General features: G+C 40.1%; 3 protein-coding genes across 8 annotated transcripts in view; 2 read left to right on the top strand and 1 right to left on the bottom strand.

The window, feature by feature from the left end:
* tulp4a (TUB like protein 4a) overlaps positions 1-8,330 on the top strand; it is a 29,167-nt gene extending 20,837 nt beyond the window's left edge. For 4 of the 5 annotated variants that reach the window (XM_068576467.1, XM_068576468.1, XM_068576469.1 and 1 more), the window contains exons 8-14: positions 384-608; positions 844-1,078; positions 2,600-2,744; positions 3,313-3,484; positions 3,756-3,849; positions 3,937-7,493; positions 7,654-8,330. In XM_068576467.1, coding sequence (XP_068432568.1) covers positions 384-608; positions 844-1,078; positions 2,600-2,744; positions 3,313-3,484; positions 3,756-3,849; positions 3,937-7,493; positions 7,654-7,770 — 4,545 coding nt within the window. In that variant the 3' untranslated portion in view covers positions 7,771-8,330. The remainder of the gene's footprint in view (positions 1-383; positions 609-843; positions 1,079-2,599; positions 2,745-3,312; positions 3,485-3,755; positions 3,850-3,936; positions 7,494-7,653) is intronic. The other variant, XM_068576471.1, reaches the window with a different exon arrangement.
* Positions 8,331-11,406: 3,076 nt separating this feature from the next.
* tmem181 (transmembrane protein 181) lies at positions 11,407-20,945 on the top strand. Of its 2 annotated transcripts, none has more exons than XM_068577095.1 (17): positions 11,407-11,749; positions 15,642-15,745; positions 15,953-16,020; positions 16,667-16,757; positions 16,888-17,006; positions 17,256-17,372; positions 17,477-17,557; positions 17,727-17,826; positions 18,034-18,164; positions 18,253-18,344; positions 18,438-18,495; positions 18,615-18,717; positions 18,803-18,854; positions 18,992-19,074; positions 19,188-19,277; positions 19,362-19,428; positions 19,537-20,945. In XM_068577095.1, exons 1-17 carry the CDS (start codon positions 11,616-11,618, stop codon positions 19,619-19,621), a joined length of 1,575 nt encoding a protein of 524 aa, XP_068433196.1. In that variant the 5' UTR covers positions 11,407-11,615; the 3' UTR covers positions 19,622-20,945. The 2 variants fall into 2 exon arrangements, with proteins under 2 accessions (XP_068433196.1, XP_068433197.1); XM_068577096.1 differs by lacking the exon at positions 11,407-11,749 and adding an exon at positions 14,668-15,221.
* dynlt1b (dynein light chain Tctex-type 1b) lies at positions 20,937-22,666 on the bottom strand. The gene is made up of 5 exons (XM_068577097.1): positions 22,542-22,666; positions 22,302-22,343; positions 21,438-21,561; positions 21,274-21,351; positions 20,937-21,121 (listed from the first exon to the last, which is right to left on the bottom strand). Exons 1-5 carry the CDS (start codon positions 22,566-22,568, stop codon positions 21,051-21,053), a joined length of 342 nt encoding a protein of 113 aa, XP_068433198.1. The 5' UTR covers positions 22,569-22,666; the 3' UTR covers positions 20,937-21,050.
* Between the last annotated feature and the right edge of the window lie 1,624 nt (positions 22,667-24,290).

The raw sequence follows: 24,290 nt of genomic DNA, 5'->3' as shown, positions 1-24,290 counted from the left end.
GATCAACTTTAACAGGGTCAGAATTGTATGTATTGTATTAGAGATTCAATATGAATATGAAGACCCAAGATGTCACTAACTCGAGAAGAAATCTTAAATAAATTAGGCTCTATGTAAAGTAAGTAGTACAATAATAGACTAATATAAAGTAACCAGTTAAAATTTAGACACTTGACTGCTGTAGGTAACACAAACTTAGATCATTATTTTTAATGCAGAAGACGAGAAGTTCAGTAAAGACTTAAATCAGAACCATAGCAGTCAGAAACCTTAGCGTCAACCCATATTTCATCCTGGACATTAACGTTATGGAAGAATTTAGTGTAGAATCTAATAAATGTGATCTTGCCCGCTCTCCAATGCATTTCTTTATCACCTTGCAGCGTCCAATCACGACGCTGTGTTGGGGTCATCGTGACTCCCGTCTGTTCCTGGCATGTGGCTCGGCACTTTACGTGGTGCGAGTGGAGCACCGCGTTGCCAACCTGCAGCTCCTCTGCCAGCAGGGCATCGCCACAGCAGTGAAAGAGGAAAAAGATGTCTCCAAGCTCACCATGCCATCCCGCCTCTGTTCTTACGTTACAACTGCTTTTGTCCCCACCATCAAGGTAAGAAAGATCAGGAGGGTGCTCCTTCGATAAACAAAGCATCAAACTCAACGTGAACTTCCTGGAAGTTTACTTTATGCACAGCATTGCTCCCAAAGCATTCTGAAATTAGACAAATCTCAAAAAAAAGAAGGAAAGGTGTAGCTAAGCATAACAAACTTGTATAGCAGTACAGTTGAACTCAAATTGTTGTGCTCGCATGAACTAAACTGCAAACCCATGTTTTCTCTTTCAGCCCCCCATCCCAGATCCCAACAACATGCGTGATTTTGTGAGCTACCCAACAGCTGGAAACGAGCGCCTGCATTGTACCATGAAGCGTACGGAAGACAACCCTGAGGTCGGGGGACCATGCTACACGCTTTATCTGGAGTACCTAGGAGGTTTGGTGCCTATCCTCAAAGGCCGTCGAATAAGTAAACTGCGCCCAGAGTTTGTCATTATGGACCCCAAGACAGATGGGAAAACAGGTAGATCTGAGGTTCCTCCATTTTGGCAACGTTTAACAAAAATAAACAACATGTTACTTAATTAGTGTGTACTATTTAAACTATATTTTCTCATTGGGGCCGTTCAGAAAACATTTCGGGGCCCTGGAAGTAAAATCTTTGGAATTGTTTTTAAATACAAGTTTATTCATTCAAATGCACATTTTCACAAATGTATCTATTATTTGTTTTGCTTTAACCATCAGCTTACAGGTCAGGTTGTTTTTTTTTTCTTAAAATATTATGAATTTATTATCAAAATATTCCAACTTCTTAAAGAACACAGATATTCAGGACATGTTTTGAACTTGCAAAAAGTTTTCAACATGAGCAGAAATCTTCCTGTCACTTAATTGATTGATTAAAGTCCAGGAGTTGATGTATTAATTAAGATAAATATATTTTGTATCAAGGTAATTAGCTGACATTTAAGGAGGTTACTTCCCCAAATAAAATACACAAAAGAGGGAAGTATAAATCATGCATACATGTGTTGACTTAGCAGCAATAACAGTAGTTTGTAGTCCAATATGTTTTCCTATTTATAATTTATTTCCATTTAAATAGTTGAACTTGCATAAAGTATTTTAGAATCTGTTGCTCTCATGCTATTACTGCCCTGTGTAAAACTGACTTGGATTTGGAAGATGTTCAAGGTACAATTTTCTTTTTTTTCTTTTTTCTTCCAATTATGAGTATGTGTTTCAATCATAACATACACACAGTATATGTTTTTCTGTTTGTAAGGATTTAAAAAGAACGCCTCAATGTATTCCTCACGGACACGTTTTCCTGCTCCAGTACTTTTCCAGCTATTTGAGTTTCTTAAGTTGGCATGAAGAGAGTGAGTGTGTTTTAGTCACATAGGGCAGACCGGGCCCATGTTAATTAAAAGCTGCTTAATGGGAGCTCTGATGGCCCCTGGGTTTCTCATAAATCAACCTGCACCCTGCCCACACAGTGATAAATGAAGCCAGCCATGAAATGGTTCCAGCCCATTCACACTTTAATGCCCATCAAATAAATTAGCTTGACCTAAACTGGAGCAGCAGTGGATCAGACTCTACATGAATGAGGAGAAAGAGAAGAATTGAGACTACTGAAAATAGGTTTTGGACTGAATAGGTCTCAATGTTTATCTGTAGAATAGTTGAACATTGCTGCTGCCATCATGTTTTGTAATCAATATGACGATAACTGCCTCAAAGTTGTAAAAATAGATTTCCTGCATTGTCAACTTTATTGTAATATTAGTCATTTTAATTCATTTTTCAGATCATCTCATTTGTACACTTGTCTTTTTAGTTCACGGGATGATACCCTTTCAAAAAGCAATTTAATTACTTTTTTTTTGCATCACGGTAACATAAGTTTGCTGTGTTGTTGTAAATGAGAGAACAAATAAACGCCACTAGAAAACTTTGTCTTTAGATCTACACATTTACAATCTTTGTCTTCAAAACTGACTCCATTCCTTCCCACCGTCTTGTTTTGTCTCCTCAGATGAGATGTACGGCAACAGTCTGATATCGGCCATGATTGACAGCTGTAACTGCTCAGACTCCAGTGACATTGAGTTGAGTGACGACTGGGTTGGCAAGAAATCTCCAAAGATATCCAGGGGTAGCAAATCCCCCAAACTGCCCAGGTAACCAGACACCTGACCTGTGTGTACTGTAGCATGCCATCTTTAACTTTATTGCCTTTATTTATGTGAACCATAGCAGTAGGTTGTCTATGGGAAAGAGTTTGCTCCACACAATACTTCATGAATCAAGTCAATGTTTGAATCAAGAAATTATTTTAGTATTTTTATTTAAATTTTTTGGAAACATTTCGTTTACCACATGATACACAATTATTCAGTGGCTGTTTAGATGCTTCTGTAACAACAGAGAAGCAAAGGATGCATACAGATGTCTTAGATTGCTGTTGCTCTATCTTCCAATAGCAGGAAAACATAACAATTAACCTTTAAAAAAAAAAGTGTGTTCACTTTGATTTATATTTCTGCTAAATACATTGTAATACCTGAATTTACTCCTGAATTTTGTGTTAATGTGGCTTCACAGAAGTTTCTTCTTTTTTTTTTAACTCTCAACCTTCATTCCTATATTATTAACCCAAACATACCTGTGTAATGGACTGTTCTACACTTGTTTATTGGTTCACTGCATGCCTAAACCTTCTTTTTGTATTTGCTACCTTCTCTGTAGAGACTTAGTTTGTCCCTTTACCAACAGGATCAACATTGATCCCAGAAAATCGCCCAAACTATCCCGCACTACACAAGAGATATCCAGGTCACCACGGTTACCTATACGGAAACCTTCCATTGGGTCACCCAGTCTAACACGGCGGGAATTTCCTCTAGATGACATCACTCAGGTAATATTTGAGCAGATGTTCTCCTAAGTCTAAGGTGCTTGATAATAATAACAACAACAACAACATCAAACACACTTGGTTTGTTGGGAAGCCTCTGAGGTCGATCAGCTATGGATTGACTAGGTTGTTTATGTGTCCAGGCATGGGGGTAGTGTTTTGTTTGATGATAAGCTCACACATGTCACTATTAGAAATATATTTATTTTGTAGATTAGTTTTTTAATGTTTTCATAGAAATATACTACGATTTATCTTTGTTCCTGTCTTGCAGCAAAATTACCTTGCTCAGGTCACATCCAATATTTGGGGAACAAAGTTCAAGATAGTAGGACTCTCCACATTCTTGCCAACTAATCTTGGTGCAGGTAACCAATATCATCAGTCATAATATCGTCACATTTCTCAGTTTCCTTTATTTGTATCATTCATACTCTGACTCTCTCTCCCCTCAGTCATCTATAAGACGAGCCTCCTTCATCTGCAGCCCAGGCAGATGACCATCTACCTGCCAGAGGTGCGTAAAATCTCCATGGACTACATCAATCTGCCAGTCTTCAGCCCCAATGTCTTCAGTGAGGATGAAGACGACCTGCCCGTCACAGGCCCTGCTGGTAGCACCAATGACAACCCGCCCTGCACTGTCAACATACCTATTGCCCCCATCCATAGTCCCGCCCAGGCCATGTCTCCCGCTCAAAACATTGGTCTGGTCCAGTCACTCTTAGCCAATCAAAATGTTCAGCTGGATGTCCTAACGAGTCCCACAGCAACCCCTGCTGGAGCCACTGCTGGTGGGTCAGACCAAAGCCAGGACACCATCCTCACAGCCCAGTACACAGTTCCCACCAGGTACTCGAGTCCTGGTCAGGTCATCTTTGGGGGACTAGAAATGAATCGCCTAATGGTGGGCCCTCCACCTTCCCATCATCCTTCACAACAACAACAGCACCAACAACCAAGCCACCATCAACAGCAGCAACACCAACAACAACAACAACAGCAGCAGCAGCACCAACAACAACAACAACAACAACAACAGCACCAACAACAACAGCAGCAGCAACAACAACAACAACAACAGCAACAACAACAACAACAACAACAACAACAGCAGCACCACCACCAACCACAACAACAGCAGCACCAACACCAACTACAACACCAACAACAAATTCAGCACCAGCACCATCAGCTTCAACAGCAACAACTCCAACAGCAGCAGCAGCAGATACTCCAGCATCAACACTTACAGCAGCAGCAGCAGCTTCAGCAACAGCACATTCAGCAGCAGCTTCAGCACATGCAGCAGCAGCATCAACATCAGCTCCAGCAGCACATACAACAACAGCAACAACTACAACAGCAACATCAACAAATTCAGCAGCAACTGCAGCAACAAATACATCAACAGCAAACACAGCAGCATCAGCTGCAACAGCACCACCATCAATTTCAGCAGCAGCAATTTCAGATTCAAATCCCTGTTCCTGCTCTGTCGTCAGGACAGCCGGCGGGTGCAGTGCTGCACCAGCTCCAGCAGGGGGCACTCCAGATACAAATCCCTCATCCACCTGCGGAATTGGTGGTTGAGAGAGCAGTGGGGGGTGAACATGAGCACCTATTGAAAATCAAAACCACTCGGTCAACTCCACAGCTGGCTGAGGGTGATACAGTGGTGTTTAGTGCCCCTCTAGAGCTCAGCAAGATGAACCCTCCACCCCCTTACCCTGGGACAGTGGCTGCTGCTGTGGCTGCTGCAGCTGCAGCCGCTGCCTCAGCCTCTGCTGTAGCCTCCAATCCTGCATCTGGAACATTAGGGAGCGCCAGTGGTACTCCTCCCCCTGGCGACCTTTGTCTGAAGAAGGGAGAGTTAACACTTTATCCTTCAGGTCAGCAACAAGCGCAGTACCCCACACCACTGGGATATGAGAGGATAACAACATTTGACAGCAGTGGGAATGTGGAGGAAGTATGTCGTCCTCGAACGCGCCTTGTCTGCAATCAGAATGTCTACACACTCCAGGGACCTGGCAGCTCCGCCACTCTCAGGGTCACTTCGTCCTCATCATCCTCCTCTTCAGCTGACAAGAAGATCCAGCTGCCCTACACTTCTGCAACACTCAACAGACTCACTGCACCTCGTTATTCCATACCCAGTGGAGACCCGCCCCCCTACCCTGACCCAGCCAATCAGAACAGTGCTGTCGGCAGGAACCCTGGACAGAGGCTTGACAGCACTCTGATCCATGCCACTCTCAGGAGGAACAGCCGAGAGGCCGCTCTCAAAGTTTCCCAGATGCTGGAGCCGCCGCCCAGACCATTGCCTCCTAAGGCTAAAAATAACAGTGCACTAGCAGCCTCGTTCCAGCAGAGGGTGCCAACGGCCTTATACACCTGCAGTCAGTGTAGCAGTGGATCTAGTATTGGAAGCACTGCCGCAGGGAGCACTAACGGAATAGCAGGAGGAACTATTATCAGACAGGATTTCCCTCCAGGTAATGGGGCACCACACAGCACAGTTATTGTTCACTCCAACAGTGGTACTCCTCTGGCCTCCCAGTCATCTTACAGCCTGCTGAGTGCTCTCGAAGGATCTGGTTCTTCAGCAGGAGGAGGAAGTAACAGAGACAGGGCTGATTATGTTAATTCAGCATTTAGTGAGGATGAAACCCTGAATCAGTCACTGAGGAATCTGGCGCTAGGGGGAAATGATGCACCAGGGCTGGTTGTCAAACGCCCACCTCCCTATCAGTGGGACCCAGCTGCCACTGAGGAGGTGTGGGTTCCTCAGGAACGGACAGCAGCGCTGAATCCCAATGGACCTCCCGGACCTCACAAACCACCCCCACTTATTCTTAGCCCAGCTCAGCACTTGGATGTGTCCAGGTTGCCTTTTGTCCTTTCTCCAAAGTCCCCCACAAGCCCAAGTGCTGCATCATTTCAAGCTGCCGCAGCAGCTGCAGGCTACCAAATCTCTCTCCAGTACCCTCCAGCAACTGCTTATTCTGGAGCCCAGCTACAGACCATGCCAGGCTCACCACGCCCCTGCTCCTCCCCAAAAGAGATGGTGGCACCTGTACCCTTCCCACAACAGGATGCAACCCTTGTATTACCTCCTGGTTACGCTGCAAACCTTGCAACTCTAGCCTGTTGTCCACTCCCACCCATGTATCCAGGAGGAAGTGCTTGTTCCGGACTCCCCATTCCCCCTATTTCCCTTCACACTCCTTGGGGTACGTATAATTCTTGCCCGCCTATGCCTAGTCCTGCAGTGCCACTACCACCCAAAGCCTCACACATGGCAGTAGACAAAAAGGTTATTTCGCCACCTCCTGCTCCACCACCCCCACCTCCACCACCAGCAGAGCTCCAGAGCCATGGAGGTTTACAAGAGGCCATGGCAGAGGCTGGGGAAGGTTTTCAGGAGGTGCTGTCCTTGACTGAGAGCCCTGTCGCACAGCGGTCTGAAAAGTTCAGCAAGAAGAACCGCAAGCGGGTTGATGGGCGTGCTGAGGAGGCTAACGTGCCACCTTTGGCTGAAGGAAGCAAGTTGAAAAAGGAGGGTCGAGCTTTAGGTGATTTTAACTCGCTCATCTCTAGTCCGCGGCTGGGAGGAAGAGACAAGAAAAAGATTAAGGGACAGAAAGAGCAGCAGTTGAAGACCAAGAAGCTGAATAAGGCTACTGCCAATAGCGAGTTCCAAGACAGTTCAGAAAGTGAGCCAGAGCTGTTCATCAGTGGAGATGAGCTGCTCAATCAGTGCCAGAGTGGTAAGAAGGGCTGGAAGAGTAAGAGGAACTTGAGGGCTGCCAGTGAACTGGACGAGATCAAGTGTCGAAAGGCCAACGAGAAAGAGGACCGAGGGCTGGGCAGCCAGGGCTTTGTGTACGTCATGGCCAACAAGCAGCCACTGTGGAATGAAGCCACGCAGGTCTACCAGCTGGACTTTGGTGGGCGCGTCACACAGGAGTCTGCCAAAAACTTTCAAATCGAACTGGAGGGCAGACAGGTAAGAGTGCTCTTGTTCAAGGAATATCATCAACTGCATGTTTTCTGTATACTGAAATGACCAATACAAGCATTCAAGTGAAATACTGTGAGCACACGGATATGATGTTGATGAAAGTAGCTTCTACGCTCTGTATTCACTTGTTTGTTTTTTTACACAGGTGATGCAGTTCGGCAGGATTGATGGCAATGCCTACATCCTGGACTTTCAGTATCCCTTCTCTGCTGTGCAGGCATTTGCAGTGGCTTTAGCCAATGTTACTCAACGCCTCAAATGAGATGTCCCCTCCCTGTTTACCCTGAGTTATATCTGGGATTTAAATGCAATCTGTTGAAGGGACACAGTTGTTTCATTTGAGATTAACAAACTTTGATTTTGGAGAGGAGACTTAAATCATCCCTGGTCATAGAGATACAATCCTGCTGCACTACACAATGCTGCCACTAGAGTTGGTGCAATAAGCATTGGCTGCATTCGGCAAGGATGCCCCTCAGATTTGCTCCGTTTGGCAGTCAGTGGCACCTTGCAATGCATGTGGGGCCAAAGAGCTGAGCTTTGGTAATCATCATGCAAATAAATGCTGCTTTAGCTAGAAGAAGCTTATTGACATGATAACCGATCGGTTAACTGAGAGAAGAATTGTGAAGGTGCAGTTTTCAAAAGAAGCGGCAGTAATACTTGAAAACCCCCCTCTGGAGATCACCGTTGTGTTTTTTCTAGAGCGCACAGGTACTACTGGGCACTGAAATCCATTGCTGTACAAACTTCAGTGAAACAGTTACCACTTTATTGTACTGCTTTTGCTTTTAGGATTTTATTAAATTACTAAACATCGTGGCGAGTAGGAGGGTCTTTTTGTTTTATGCTCTCTGTCATTCCTTTTGTTACGATCTCAATCCATCTTGGTTGGAATTGAGGCTTAGATATATGCATCATTTAGGAGCACTACTAAGAGGTCACACATTTCACTGTAGTAAAAGGTGTCACTGTTAAAAACGTGGGGAGGTCAAGTAGTAAATATAGATAAGTTACAGTCTTTACCATATATTTTCCTGGGACTTTGAAGGAAGAATAAGTGTTACTCTGCTACATGGATTAATTTATATGTACATTTTGTTCCTTATCTATTCAGATATTAATTTTAACATTATTGTCATTGTTTGTGATATACAATCTTCACACGAAGTCAACATGGGTTTTCAACTTACCTGCTTTATTTGGGAGAACTGGTGGCTGAATTTGAATATTGCTGTGTAGTCTGGGGTAATTTAGGTGAAAGGGGTGTACTGAATAGCTTTGACTGATATGTCCTGCACTCGGTGAAATATCTACATACAGTGACACAGGCGCAAAAGAAGTCGCCAAGGCCTGGATTGAACAACTTAACCTCTGGCATGAAGGGATTTGTCACCTGCTGTCACTTCTGTGAAGTGAGTGTGTAGTTGGGGTGGGGGGGCGCTGTCCCTGCTCTTTAAGACAACACTAAACATGTAAGCAAGGTACAGGAAATATTTTTGTATATTTCACCTATGCCATTTCATACTCTTTTCAGAAGTCATGTAAATACATATCAGTCATATGTAAATGTTGTAAAGAGACTTGGGTGACTTTGACAGATGTCTGTTTACACCTGTTTTCACTGTGTTTTAAGTGTAATTTTAGGTGTGGAGTGATGCTGTAGAACTGTTTAACTCAACAGCTACAACCACAAAAAACTAGTTAACAGTTGAGCTGAAATCATTGTCGCTGAATCTTGGGAATCAGAACTCCAATGAGGGATGAAGCTATTGAAATCTGTTCATTTAGAAAGCTGACACTGAAATCTGAAAAGCTGTTTTTTTTTTATTTTTTATAATTGTGATTTTTTTCAGGCTTGTATTTGTGTTGAACTAAAGACACAGAGCCAAGCCAGCTGATAGGACCACAGACAAGAGTAAATCATTAGGCACATTGCAAATATATACAAGTAGGTTTTATCTGTATTAGATGATGGCAAAAAACATCTAAAAAAGGGCAGTAATATTAGGCCGGCGTGGCTAGGGTCAGCTCCAACCTTTTGTGCCAAAATATGCATTTGCTAAAAATTTATAGTTAAAACAAACGGGCCTAGAGGGAAGTGTAACGTAATTCTTGATATCAAGAAAAGCCATCACTTTTGACCAGCTCTACTTTGGTCACAGAATTGATGAGATTATTAAACTTTTTTTTTTTTGTGGTCTTTCTGTGTCGCAACCAGATGCATGTCTGTCAGCGGGGCAATATAGAGATGCGGATTGAAAAAAGAATTTCAAAAAATCTCTTATGATCCTAAGAAAAAAGGAAAAGAACATGAGCATGTCATTAAAAAAAAAATCCATTTTTTTGTGTTAGTTGTGCAATATTTTCTTTTTGGGGAAAAATATCCTTTGTCATCAATTTTGACCACAGTTTGATACCATTCTTTTTAGTTCAGCATCTCAGTTGCTGGTCTGTACATTTTATTTATGAGATTATTTCCTGAAGGAGATATAGTATCTATATATACTGTATATTGTGGAGTTTTCTGAACATTTCTTTGTGTTGATAAAAATTTGTGTAGCCCAAATTGTGAGATGGGACGATGGGGTTGGGTCGGGGGGGGGGGGGGGGGGGGGGATGGAACGGGCAAATTTCTGTGTTTTGTGAAGTTTGCATTGGATGGAAAAGATGTGAATGAGTAAGTGCCCGGTTTAGTGTAGTTGGTAGACTAGTTATGTAGAGTGTAACTGTCAAGTCAAGGTGTGTCTGTATTCAACTGTGCAGTCTACCAATCCCATCAGTGTTAAATATATTATCTTTAAATGTGTGTGGTCATGGCTTCTTACACATACACACACACACGTACACAAGTTCACAAGTGTAAGCCACTGAGTTCATGTTAGGAATTGCCTATGGACTTAAGTTAAGGATTCACTTCAAACTGATTTTATGAGATGGCCTGTTGTAGATAATGTAGGATTTGGCTTTTCTTTAGAAAAGGTATGTGCTTTGTATTTGTAGATGTAGACTTAAATGACAAAAACACTTGAAAAGAGTCTGATTTGGTGACTGAACGTTTATAGTGAATGGATAGTAAGGCATGCCATGTAAATTATTTTATAATTGTATATGTCACGCATCTTTTGAATAAAATGTCATTGTTTTCCGAAAACTGCTGTCTTGTTTTCTAAATAGATCCATTATTGTCGGATTGAAAGATGACATTGTTCAAATCCAGCCCGCTGTTGGACAGGACTAGAGTTTACACAAGGTGGCTCTATTGTCTCAAACAGCAAACATTATGCCTTCAAAAAAAGAAAAGGTCTGAAGTGCTCGGAAGATCAAACGAGGGCAATGGAGGTGCTCTTTGATAGGAAACACAAGTTCAAAAAAAAAGAAAGATAAAAGACACTTGACTGGCGAAAAGTTCAAAATCCAGATTTTTTAAAGCAGTGCTCTTGCATGTTAAGATACAGCCAGTAAACTATGTGTAGCAGTACTAACAATGGCCCAGTTCAATACCAAGTGTCCCAGTAAATCAGGCCAGTGGATGAGCATGCACAATATCAGCACCCTGAAACAGTTATGTGTACCACGAATTTGACTTCACATTGCTCATATTGATGAGAAACAAAGACACAGATTTAGAATTACAAAAGAAATAATCTGGTATAAGAGCTGCTCAATGAGGGATTCTCCACACCCCAACTAGACTCTAATTTGAGATTCCGTGTAAAGAAAATGCTGTATATGTGATAACATTTTGAATATTTAAAGGTAGTTATCGAAGGGTTGAATGAAAGACCCCCGCCCATGACACTGACCACATCCCTGCTGTCATTAGAGACAGCACTCTTTCTCTGTCCGTGGTGCTGAACTCTGATCACGTGACTCCCTCTCGTGTGTTTTCTACGTGCTTCCGCCCCCTCTTCGTTTTTTTTTTTTTCTACAGCTTTTTTTTCTTTCTTTCTTCCTTTCTTTGAACCAGCACAAACAAAACAGCTTCGGCTGCAATTTCAATGAAACGACGTGACAACACAGACTGATCATTGTGCTGCTCTCTATAGGCAGCGGGTTTGTTTCCCCCATCGCCATTTTTCAGCCGCCAGACGGCTCGGTGTAATAATGGACACCGACTACTCGTCCGGCTTGGAAAACCCTGTGTACACCGAGCTGAAATACTTCTGTAGGAAGATACAGGAGGCCTACAATGAGCTGAAGGAGGACCTGACACCTTACCGCGATGATCGCTTTTACAGGTGGGTCTCTAGTTTATCTACCAACACAGGCGCACTGCGTTTCAATGTTATTTTGGTGTTATGCGCTACAATCTGCACCTTGAAGACAAAACAGTTGTTGGCGTATTGTTTCAGAAAGGTAGATAAACACATTCGTCGAGATTTCTCGTGTGTGTGTGTGTGTGTGTGTGTATGTATATATATATATATATATATATATATATATATATATATATATATATAGACACACACACACACACACACACACACACACACACACACATATACACATGTTAAAAAACCTTTTAACCAATTTGGTTAAAAGTGCCCCCCCCCCCCCCTTTTTATTTAATAATAAATGCCCTATTAATGAGCTGTAGTGTGCTAAACTTATCAGTCCACCTTTCCATTCAGTCCTTAAGGTAAAGATGTAGTTTTCCTTTTGGTCTCATTGTGAAATGTCTAATATGAGGAAGTAAGTTAGACTGTGTAACTGTTGTATAGTTAATTAATAGATGTATGTCCATTTGTTTGTCCCACCCCGCATTGATAAGACAACCGTAGAAACAGTCAAGGATCAGTTTATAGACGGATCTTCAAATCATCGTCAAAGACAATTCAGAGTCAAACACCCTACCGCCAGTTTTTGGTATTTTATTGCCCCCTGCTGGGAGACCCTGTGAACTACCGTAAAACCTCTGAGAATATCAAATAGATAAGGAGGAAACGAGGAGGGAAACCTTGTCAAACAGGTTTTAAATGTGTTGCTTGTTGGGAACAAAGTGTGGAGCTCTGCGTTGAAGGTGACATCCCAAACAGACATGGCTTATGATTATACTATGTAATACACAACGTTATCACATTCTGGTGTTCTCTTTAACAGTGGTGGAGAAAGTATACAGATCTTGTACTTCCGTAAACACATAATATTAATACCACCACATGGTGTAAATACTCTTTAATAAGTATAAGTCCTGCATTAAAATACATGAATCAAGTAAATTATTAAAGTTTAGCATTAAAACAAACGTTAAGTATAATTACTCATACTTGTTTTATTATGTTTGATAAGTTTAATTTATAATAATAATAATAATAACAATAATAATAATAATAATAATAACAATAATAATAATTGTATAATTAATCTGATAACTGACTAGTCCCTCAGTAGTAACTTTTTCTGTCACAAACATGTGGAGCAGATAACGGACATGACTATAAACTACCGGACACGTGCACGTGATTGCACGTTCACGCGAAACTCAAAACGGCTCCACTGCGCCTCCTGCGGCCAAAGATATATTACATCCGGGTATTTCAGCACCGCCATAGAGAATGAATGGAGGCTTCGTTTAGTGCGTTACTCAAGCAACTAACACACAACAAAGCCATTAGAACTAAGATAAATAGAACACTTGCATGTACATTATTGTCTAACGGTTTGGTGTAATGACTAAGTAGGATATTCACCTTGCATCGAGTGAGTCCCGGATTCGCAGTCCGGAAGGCACAATAATTAGTTGGATTACTCATGAGGTAGCAGCGTGTCATGTAGGGTCAGCAGTTGCGAGGGCTGTATGGCTCAGTGAGGCGGCTGCGCAACCTCAACACGAGTATACTCAGCATCCAATTCAGTTGAGTTTGGACAGAGCTCTGTTCTGTCCAAGCTACCGTGTAGAAGGAGGTTGGGCGTATTTTTTTGTCCTTTCTTTCTAAATCAATATCCGGTAATGTGACTAAAAGGTCATACATTTTTAGATGCATTTAATATTGTTATTATTATTCATTAGTTCAAGAAAAAAGTTGATCTATATCGTTGAACAATCCTTTATTATAACTCACTAATTCATTGAGCACCTCTAGCTTTACATCTGACAGTCCATGCAGAGAATTCAGTCAATAGCACAACTTTTTGTAAATATCTAATATGTAGATATCTTATATATATCTTTTATATATATATATATATATATATATATATATATATATATATATATATATATATATAAATATATATAAATATATATATATATATATATATATATATATTTATATATATATATATATATATATATATATATATATATATATATATATATATATATATATATATATCTCAACTGATTATATTGTTTTCAAATGAAAAACAACAACACAGTGCTAAGTTTGGTGGCATCGCCACGAGAGATCTCTCTGCAGCTTCGGGCTCAGGTGTGTGTACTGCTGAACCTCCAGGTTGTTTAACCTGGACCTCTCGTGCAACATGCGGCATATATATATATATATATATATATATATATATATATATATATATATATATATATATATATATATATATTTATAACCAATCTCCTCGCTGATTGTCATTAGTAACTGAGACTGTTTCATAACCAGTAAAGTTCCTCACAGTACCTTTCTTTAAACATTTTATTTGTTAGGTAGTTCCACCACTGACTTCAAGCCAAATCTTATCACAGTATTAAAGGTATGCATTAAAAATATGTAATGTAATGTATATATATATATATATATATATATATATATATATATATATATATATATATATATATATATATATATATATATATTCATACAAGAAATCTCAACAATATAGTGTATTGATAGTGTATTGTATGCTGTGGCTTTATATTCAGTTATGGAACAACGTAAATCTAAGACTGGTCAACGAATCTTTGGTCTTATAAGGATTGTTTAAAAAATATTTTTTAGGGTTACAAGTGTCAATGAAATATGTGTATGTATATATATATATATATATATATATATATATATATATATATATATATATATATATATATATATATATATATATGTATATATATATTCATATTCATTTTTTCTTTATATTGATGATAATTTAGGATAGGATTATATAAGTATTATGCTTCTGCCTATAATGTTATACATGTTGCCTATTGTTTTGTATATTGGATTGTGGCTTTACTTATTGTACTGTATGTAATGATTGATTGAATAAAGTTTTAAATAGTATATGGTGTTAAAATTTTAAAAGAAATCACTAAAACATTTTTTTAGTCAACCGTGACGTAAAACGCAGTCACGTTACGCAAAACGCACGTAAACCACGTAGAGGGCGTTTAAATAAAAAGAAACGAAGAGGATGTGTTCACCCGTTGCATTCAAGACTTTAATTAAACCGAACGCCTTTTTTTAACGAAACATAAAAAGTCGTCGCCACAAATATAATGAAACATCAACCCACTGTCTAACACTCAAAACGACCATAGATGTGGAGAATTAGTGGTGTTGCACGAACGAGCAGGTGTCTCTAATGAAAGGGAAGGAAAGCCCTCTCCCAGGATCACGTGACGACGGCCCCCCCCATTCGATGACGTTGCATTCCGGTTGTCGCAGGCTGATGTTGATACACGGATGTGGATTCACGGACATATTTTTGTTTCCGTTCTTTTTTCGGCAACCGACACTGCGAACCGACAAAAATGGAGCTGTAAGTGTACGACATGTTCAGCGGGTTCCCCCGACACGTGTCGCCGGTGTTTAAATGTGTGAGGTTCTGTGTGAGAACCCTGTAGCTGTTCCCTGCTGCTTCAACTAGCATGCAAGCTAGTGTTGACATACCGCACTTGACCCACAGTCGTGGGTGCGCGTGTGTGTGTGTGTGTGTGTGTGCGTGTGTGTGTGCGTGTGTGTGTGTGTGTGTGTGTGTGTGTGTGTGAAAGAGAGAGTGTGTGTGTGAGATTGTGCGTGTCAGTTAAAGATATGACTGTGTGTGGATCAGTTAGAATTATGCCTGTGTGCATGTGTGTCAGTTAAAGGTGTGTGTGTGTGTGTGTGTGTGTGTGTGTGTGTGTGTGTGTGTGTGTGTGTCTGCTCATTCTGACTTCAAACACATGTCTCCCTCTGACAGACTGGCCCCCATGCGGCTCTACACCTTGTCCAAGAGACATTTTGTCTTGGTCTTCGTGTTCTTCCTGGTCTGCTTTGGCCTCACGATCGTCATCGGGATTGCAGGTAAGGCCCATACACATTTGACATTTCTGGGTGTTGGGTCCTATAAACACCCTGAGGGTGTGGGTGAGCAATGACTTCATCACCTCGTGTTACCTCTGATAACACAACACTCACAAAATGACAACGGTTTGTTTCACCTCTACTCCGAATAGTCCAGAGGTTCAGCTTGTAAAACGTGTATTCATTGTGTCTTCTCAATTTCTGAAGGTCCCAAGATTATTGCAGAGCAAGAGCACAATGGAGATCAATTACTTCTCAAAAACCTCTCAGTTAAGGTACGTTTTGAACGGTGGACGTTATCGTGAGGACACAGTCTTGTTTGATATGAATATCAAGCTAATGGACCCCATCACATTCATGATGATGAACTCGTGCAATATTTGCAAAATACTGCTGTCTATAATGCCCAAGTACATGTTTCATGTTACTTTACATGAGCTAAGGAACAATTGTGTCCTTTCTGTAGACAAGCATGCTCTGCCTTCTGGCAATTCAGCTTTTTGTTTGTTTTGTTGTGTGTCCTTCTGTAACACCTTTTTATGTTGATTCATGTCATCTTTTTTACAATAATTAAGCACACTTAGCGCACACTAACACACAAAGCACACAATGGTTTGAACATTTTTACATGTTTAAGAGAGGATTGTCTTACAATGCATTGTACACACAGATGTACAGTTGAATTGACTTTAATCACAATGTTTTTATTTTGTTTGGAGCACATTGTTGTTTATCATGCTCTTCCAACCCTTAACGCTCCACTCCTAATTTAATGCATAATTTCGTCTTCAGAGAAAATCTTTGGGTTTTGAGTTCTAATCCAAACAAAATGCGTTCTTACTGTAATAACATATTGTGCGTTTCAGTGACTTTCATCGATATGTATCTGTTATAATGATTTAATTCATTGTATATTTTCAGACTGGGCCTTTCAATCTAGTGTCGCCTCCCCTCACCACCTACAACCAGCAGCTATGGCTCACCTGCGTGATGCAGGTTGAACACAGCAATAGTAAGACTACCGGATACAGATAACAACTGTTTGGGACATTTGAATGAGAGAAATGGCTTTTTCGTTTATTATTTTGGAAACATCCTTGGTTTTGGTTTATACTGACATGTTTTATTGCCGTCTGTGTCAGTGGGAGACTTCCAGCAGCCTTTTGAGATCAATGTTGAGCTAAAAGGAGTAATGCAGGACGCCAGTGTGATGCACATCAACAATGCACACCAGAAATCACGGACGCTACACTGCGGGGCCGTAAGTGTCAATCAGAAAACGCCTTCCTCTCTCACAGTAGGCTAGATTGCTCTTAATCATTTAGTCAAGCAGCAGCAATCAGCACTGCAGTGTGATTTTTAAGTAATTTCTATTAAATAAATAAGTTCCATTGTAGCCATTGAGTTTTGATCATCATGTAACAGTAACATCTTCAGAGCAGTTTATTTATGCACAGTACAGTTGGATTGTTGACTTAGCAAACAGTGTGTTTCTTTTCTCTAATTCCAGAAATGTGATGAGATCATTGTTCTCCATCTTGGCTATCTGAACTACACCCAGTACCAGGTCATGGTCAGCTTCAACGGCCTTGAAAATATCACATATGAAATCAAGGTCAAGTTTGTGGTATGTGACAAACGCTGCACGCTGCTATAAACTTCTTACTTTAACCTTTTTCCATTATTTTTGTTTCTTTTGCTCTTGTTCTAATTTTTTGAATTCCTCCTCAGTGGAAAACGTACAACCCCAGCTTCTCTCAAGTGGAGATCTGGTTCCGGTTTGTCTTTGTGGTGCTGACCTTTATGGTGACGGTAAGAGAACAAATTACTTTTTTAGTTCTTAATCGTCATGAATGTCACATAACCAGTATTTCAATCCAGCCAAAACATGACCATAAACAATAGAAAAGAAGAAAAAAAGAGAAGAAAAATCTGTGTTTGACAGATGCGTTACTGAAACAGTTTTCTCTGCCTCTCTCAGTGTTTGTTTGCACACTCACTGAGGAAGTTTTCTATGAGGGATTGGGGCATTGAACAGAAGTGGATGTCCATCCTGCTCCCTATGCTGTTACTTTACAATGGTGAGCTTCAGTATTTTCATATATTTTACCTCTAAAATACAACCTGTACAATCTGGCTTCCTCATTATAGCTAATGTTAACCTGATCTCATCCAAACTGTTGTGATTTTATGTGTCAACTGCCAACGTTACATTTGCCCTGTCCCTTGTAAAATTACAACTTCAATGTCAGGTGTGTTGCTTAGTGTGTTTTGTTGCTTTTGTTCAGATCCATTTTTCCCGCTGTCATTCCTGGTGAACAGCTGGTTTCCAGGAACATTGGACACTTTCTTCCAGGCTCTGTTCCTGTGTGCGCTGCTGCTCTTCTGGCTCTGTGTTTATCATGGCATCAGGGTTCAGGTAGGTCCAATACACATATACCTAAGAGGTTTCCTCTCATTTTTACCGTATTATGACTTTTAGTTAATTTGTTTTTATGTTTCCACAGGGTGACAGGAAATGTCTGACGTTCTACTTGCCGAAGTTGATAATCGTAGGTCTTCTGTGGCTGTCGGCGGTTACACTGGGCATTTGGCAAACGTAAGTCTGACTCCACCGGCCGCTAAAAGCCTGATTTAAACTCTGAATAAAAACAGGACTGAAAAGATCTGCTCTCCTCTATTGCCTTTGCAGGGTTAATGAACTCCAAGACCCTACCTATCAGTATAAAGTGGACATAGCAAACTTCCAGGTGAGACTGTTTTAATGGAACAGGTTGTGGTAATGGTAGTTGACATGAGTGTTTGGACAGTCTTGTTATATGTCTTCATTTGGCTGGCAGTTTAATGAAGTCCAATGTTATTTCTCCAGGGCATGAAGGTTTTCTTCCTGATCGTAGTTACCCTCTACATCCTCTACCTGATTTTCCTGGTCGTCAGAGCTTGTTCTGAACTCAAGAACATGCCGTACTCTGGTATTGCAGCACACCACACCCCTCTGTGTTTGCTTCAATTGCTGTTTGTATGATTACATTGATGTGCTGTGTTTTCAACCGCTAGATCTCCGGCTCAGGTTTTTGACAGCGCTGACGTTTGTGGTCCTTGTTATCAGGTGTGATTTAAGGAAAATACCAAACTTAAAAAGAACCTGCTTTGTAATTATGTGTTTGTGAGATTTCTTTTAAAGTTTGATATGGCTCTTTGTGACGATCTTTCATCCTGTCGATCTTCTTGCTCTTTCTCCTCCAGCATGGTCATTCTCTACTTGAGGTTTGGTGCCAAGGCTCTCCAAGACAATTTTGTGGCTGAACTGTCTACTCATTACCAAAACTATATCTTTTTAAAACAATATTTAATTTTGACTATTATTTCATTCATGTATAACATGTGAAATATCATGTTGATGTCTTACATTGTGTGAGAAACTCCTTAACTCCAAACATACCAGCTGAATTTTTATCATTCTATGGTCTGCTCAACTTTTACTTATACACATTGGCATTTGTGTATTCCCCCTCCAAAAATGCACTTTATGGTAGGTATTACATGCACTACAATTTCAATTCAGTAGATAATGAAGATGATGTACTAACCCAACTGGTTTTGTTTATTTTCCCAGACTCCCAGTTGAAGGATAATCCTGCTTTCTCCATGCTAAATGACTCTGACGATGAAGTAATATATGGGTGAGCATTTATTTCTTCTTTTCAATTGTTGATCCTCACAGTTTGTGAGGTAGTACTCAGTGTTGACTTGCATGAACCAGCTGATGTTTTCTTTTGTCTTTTGTAAAGGAGTGATTATGAAGACATGCCTTTACAAAACGGACGCGCTATCAAAGCAACCGCCAAGTACCAGGATGAGACTGACAGTGACTGATGAGGCCTCTGATTGCTTGTTCCTTTTGTTGTGTCCCTGTTGGAAACTATGAGAATACAATACAACATACTATCATGTGTATGTGTAAATAAGGAGTAGTTGCATTGGTATTATAAAATGATATACTGTATGTGTACATAATTATATTTTTAAAAATGTTCCACGTCTACTGAATGTACTGTATTCTACTGAAAGTTGGGGCAAGTGGCCACTCAATCTTTTTTCTTTTCTTTATGCTTTCCGTTTCATTGGAAACAAAAGAAACAAACGGATGTACAATGATACAATTTTTACACGTTTGCAAACTATTTTCCTTTATAACATTTCTTCACAACCTGAGTCAGTTGATTGGGTAAAGTGCAAATATTAACTTGGGATTTGTGAGTGTGTGTGTGTGTGTGTGTGTGTGTGTGTGTGTGTGAGAGATCAATGTTATTTTTGAATGCTTTGCGTTGAACCACTGTTGTCACTATTGTGTCGTTTCTGCCATTACATTCTGTTCTCTGACAGTCTGAGAGTAATGAGAATGCATTTATTGGGCCAAAGCAGATTTGCATGATAGCGGTTCTATAAAGCAGAGTAGGTTTATGCTGCTGCCGCAATCGTAAGCCCACATTTTGGGCTCGCCAGCACTGGCATGAGTGACGAATGTGACTTAAAGTGCCATAGCAATGTGGGCTGTTGATAAATTTTCTTTTTCCTCAGACATGTATTTGTTCTTTTTTTATATAGAGCCCTGGCAGCAGTAGACCTCACTTCTCTCTAACCACTTCTTCCCTCGGAAATCAGCTTTGTAATTGCACTAGTTTTTTAATTTAACTTATTTCGCTAAAAAGTGACGACTTGATGCTGAAATATCTGACTACCTGGATGATTGCTTTTGGTGAATTGCTTGGATTTTACACGGCTAAATGTAGAGGACGACTGACTTATGTTAAATGTTTTTTATCCCCACACATACAGTACCATTGACCAAATGTATTTGCCTTGCGTTGAACATATTATTTTAAGCAATTGTTCTTCCTTCTGTAACTTTCCCTATACTGCTTGCAATGTAAGATTTGCTGCCCTTTTATAAAACTGGAGGTATGGACAAAAACAGCCAAAACAAATGTTTTCCATGTATTCAAATCAAGATGGTGCCTTGTCTTTATGTTTCTTTTACATGGGCTACAGTCTAAAATTGATAAATGCTTTGGCACTAATGTAAATTTCTTTCCTCGAATGTTGGAAATTCCTACAATTATTGTTGCTTCATAAGATAAAAGCTGTACATGTAGCACTCTGTCTTGTCACATGTAAATAAAGCAATGTGTTTACAGCACAGTATTGTTTTAATCAGTAAGCACTTATTCCAAAAATATAACATGTTGGTTTACAAAAATACACATTCTACATATTTCAACACGCAAGGGGCATCCTAGTTGGTTCAGATGGCCAGCCCAAAAACACTGACGATACAGTACATGGACTTGTTCTCCCATCTCACCGCACAGCTCCCTGTTGGGTGTAATACACAAAACATTCAGTATCCTCTCAACATGTACACATTTAATGTATGTGACAAAAAGCGCTAGCCTCTGAAAGCTGACCCTCCAGAAGCTCACGAGCACACAGAAGAGTATACATATTACATGAACATTGTGGTTTACCATCAGTGGAGTTGTCCCAGAAGCATGTGTTAGCTGTTTGCAGACCGGCTCCATTTTTTTGCATGATGATGCAGGTTACTGTGGATAAACACTGTCTTTTAACACCAACTACATAGCCCAAGAACTGTAACAATAGTATCGTTGCACTGCAGCAGCACACGCACCTATATATTTGAAAGGCTTCCCGAGTTTGCTGAGTTGACTGAGGCACTGCTCCACGACACTGGTGGTCCAGTGGTTTACTCTGTTGTGCTGGTAAGCATTTCCTCCTATGGTTGCTTCCACCGACTGCCGAGAGAATCAGTTTCAACAAAGTCTTCAACTGATCCACGCGGGCACACGCACGCGCGCACACACACTCAGACATACCTTTTAATAATCCACAAACTCCGACATACCTTCAACTGATCCACACACAAACTGACATACCTTTAACTGACACACACACACACACACACACACACACACACACACACACACACACACACACACACACACACACACACACACAAACTGGCATACCTTTCATTGATCCACACACACACACACACACGCACACACACACACACACACACACACACACACACACACACACACACACACACACAAACTGGCATACCTTTCATTGATCCACACACACACACGCACACGCACACGCACACACACACACACACACACACACACACACACACACACACACACACACACACTATCATACATGTTTGTAATAGCCTTGCAATTACACTGTAATAGTATATATTATAAATGAGTATTATTGTTATTATTATTATTATTGTTATAAATCAACGACCTTGCAATCTGCATAATATAGAACACAACTGGAGCGGAAAGGCGTTTTCATATTTCTGTTGTGAGGCACAGAAGAGAGTGAAGTTATGGACGGTGCCTGGCAACCGTTACAGTGCCCTTAGCAACCAACCGGTTGGTGAAGTAGCTACCAAACTAACGTTAGCCTTTGAACCGATACAATCTAAACTCGGTGGATAAATATATATTTTTTACTTTACCTCTTTAATGATTTTGCTCACTTCGTCAACGACGAACGCCGTCTGTTTGATGACAAACAAAACAGTTTAGTTCGTGCTTGCCGCTCGTCATGGCTGTTCGTCTTCTCATGTTCATTTATCGTCAAACAAGTAACGCTAGCTAAGTCAGCATTATTATGACACCCTTCAAAGACAGAATGTTTTGTTGTAATATATGAACCTTTGAATTTTTAAATAATTTGTTTGAGGTATGGAACAAACCTCCTCTTCCGTCTGATACTCATCCATGACTAGAGCCTCCGACGTGTGACCCAAGAACAGCAAGATACCGAAGAGACTTCCGGTCGTATTCCTTCAGAATAAAGCAACCGAATGAAATCTTTTTTATCACCTGAAAAACTAAATAATAATAACAACTTATACAATCGCGAATGGCCAACAAACGAACTAAATAACAATATTATTAACTTAATTAATTAACTATGTCAAATACGATGAAAATGTCTATATCCAAGTGACCACTTGATAAATACATGTGCTATTTATTTATTTTTATTCAAACAAGTAACGTTAATTGATTAAATTAGTCATCGAACCTAAGTATTAAACATAATTAAGCTATTAGTAGTAAGATGGATAAATCCAGCTATAGCGTTACTTGTGGCAGACTCACTCAAGCCAAAAAACTGCGGTCAAGTAAAAGCCCTCATCCGCCGAGTGAGGGTCCGGAAAAACAAACGAACAAAACGTACACGGACCGCTATTTCTTGTGTTACGGTATGGTGGTATACTGTGGCTTGGATTGCACAAAAAGCATTCAAACCCAATAATCAAACTGCTATAAAAACAGATCCTAAAATTTGTAAAGTAAAATTATAACACAGCCTTGTTTAGACTGACCTCTGCTATGTCCATGTGTATGGCCTTGAGATTTTACTGTACAGTTTTAGAGAAAATTGAATTCAAATTCATCTTTAATTACATAATGATATTCATAATTTCACAATTTCCAATATTCGAACTGCTATAAAAACAGATCCTTAAATTTGTAAAGTAAAATTACAATGCAGTCTTGTTTAGATTGACGCCTACTATGTCCATGTGTATAGCCTTGAGATTTTACTGTACAGTTTTGGAGAAAAGTGACTTCAAATTCAGCTTCAATGACAAAATGATATTCATAATTTCACAATGTCCAATATTGAATCTTGGAAATTGTGAAATTATGAATATCATTATGACGAATTACACAAAGTGCCAAAAACCAATACGCTATACTGTATGACTGTAGGATAAAGTTAGGCAAACATGATTGCACTGCTGCAAAAAAGCGTCTGATTTGATTTGCCAAGTACATTTTTGTTGTCTTAATCAAATAAAATACAAATGTACAGTATTATAAAACTAAACGTAAACATGGGGAAATACCACCCCCTGCTGATCATTTAAGTAAATCACATTAAGTGGATGCACTTGTCTTTCCCTCGCTGTCTGGAGGACAATTTCAAGGAGGTGAAGGTTTAATGCTTTTACAAAACAGATTTTTTTTGACAGTGGATTATATAGTTATTCCACACAGTATCCCGGTATTAATTGATAATGTTCAAGATGACACCGTCAGGTTGTGTGCAACTGCTAGCTTTGCTACGCTAGCTGACATGCTAGCTAAAGAGTTAACAGCAGTTAGGAGTCGTATTCTGCTAATATTGATCCAACAGCGAGTGTTACTCTCCCAGTGTGCTAAACTTATGTGTTTAGGAAAACTTACCACTCTAATTTAACAATACCGTCACTGTAGTAACGTTAACATAGCATTAAGCTAACTGTCTAGGTGAACTTGGTAACATTTATTAAGGTCACTGAAGTTGAGCATTTCCTTACATTAGTCTTAACCTCACGCAATTGCTTCTAGCTAAAGGTATGTATGAATTCCATCTTAAACTAAATTTAAATATTAAGCTAACCTAAGGTTCTCAAGAGTCTTTTATTCATTTTCATCTACACTATCTC

Source organism: Clinocottus analis, unplaced genomic scaffold (genome assembly GCF_023055335.1).
Source record: "Clinocottus analis isolate CAN_PGR_092001 unplaced genomic scaffold, fCliAna1.0.p SCAF_15, whole genome shotgun sequence".
NCBI lineage: Eukaryota > Metazoa > Chordata > Actinopteri > Perciformes > Cottidae > Clinocottus > Clinocottus analis.
This window is presented reverse-complemented; position numbering and strand designations above follow the sequence as displayed.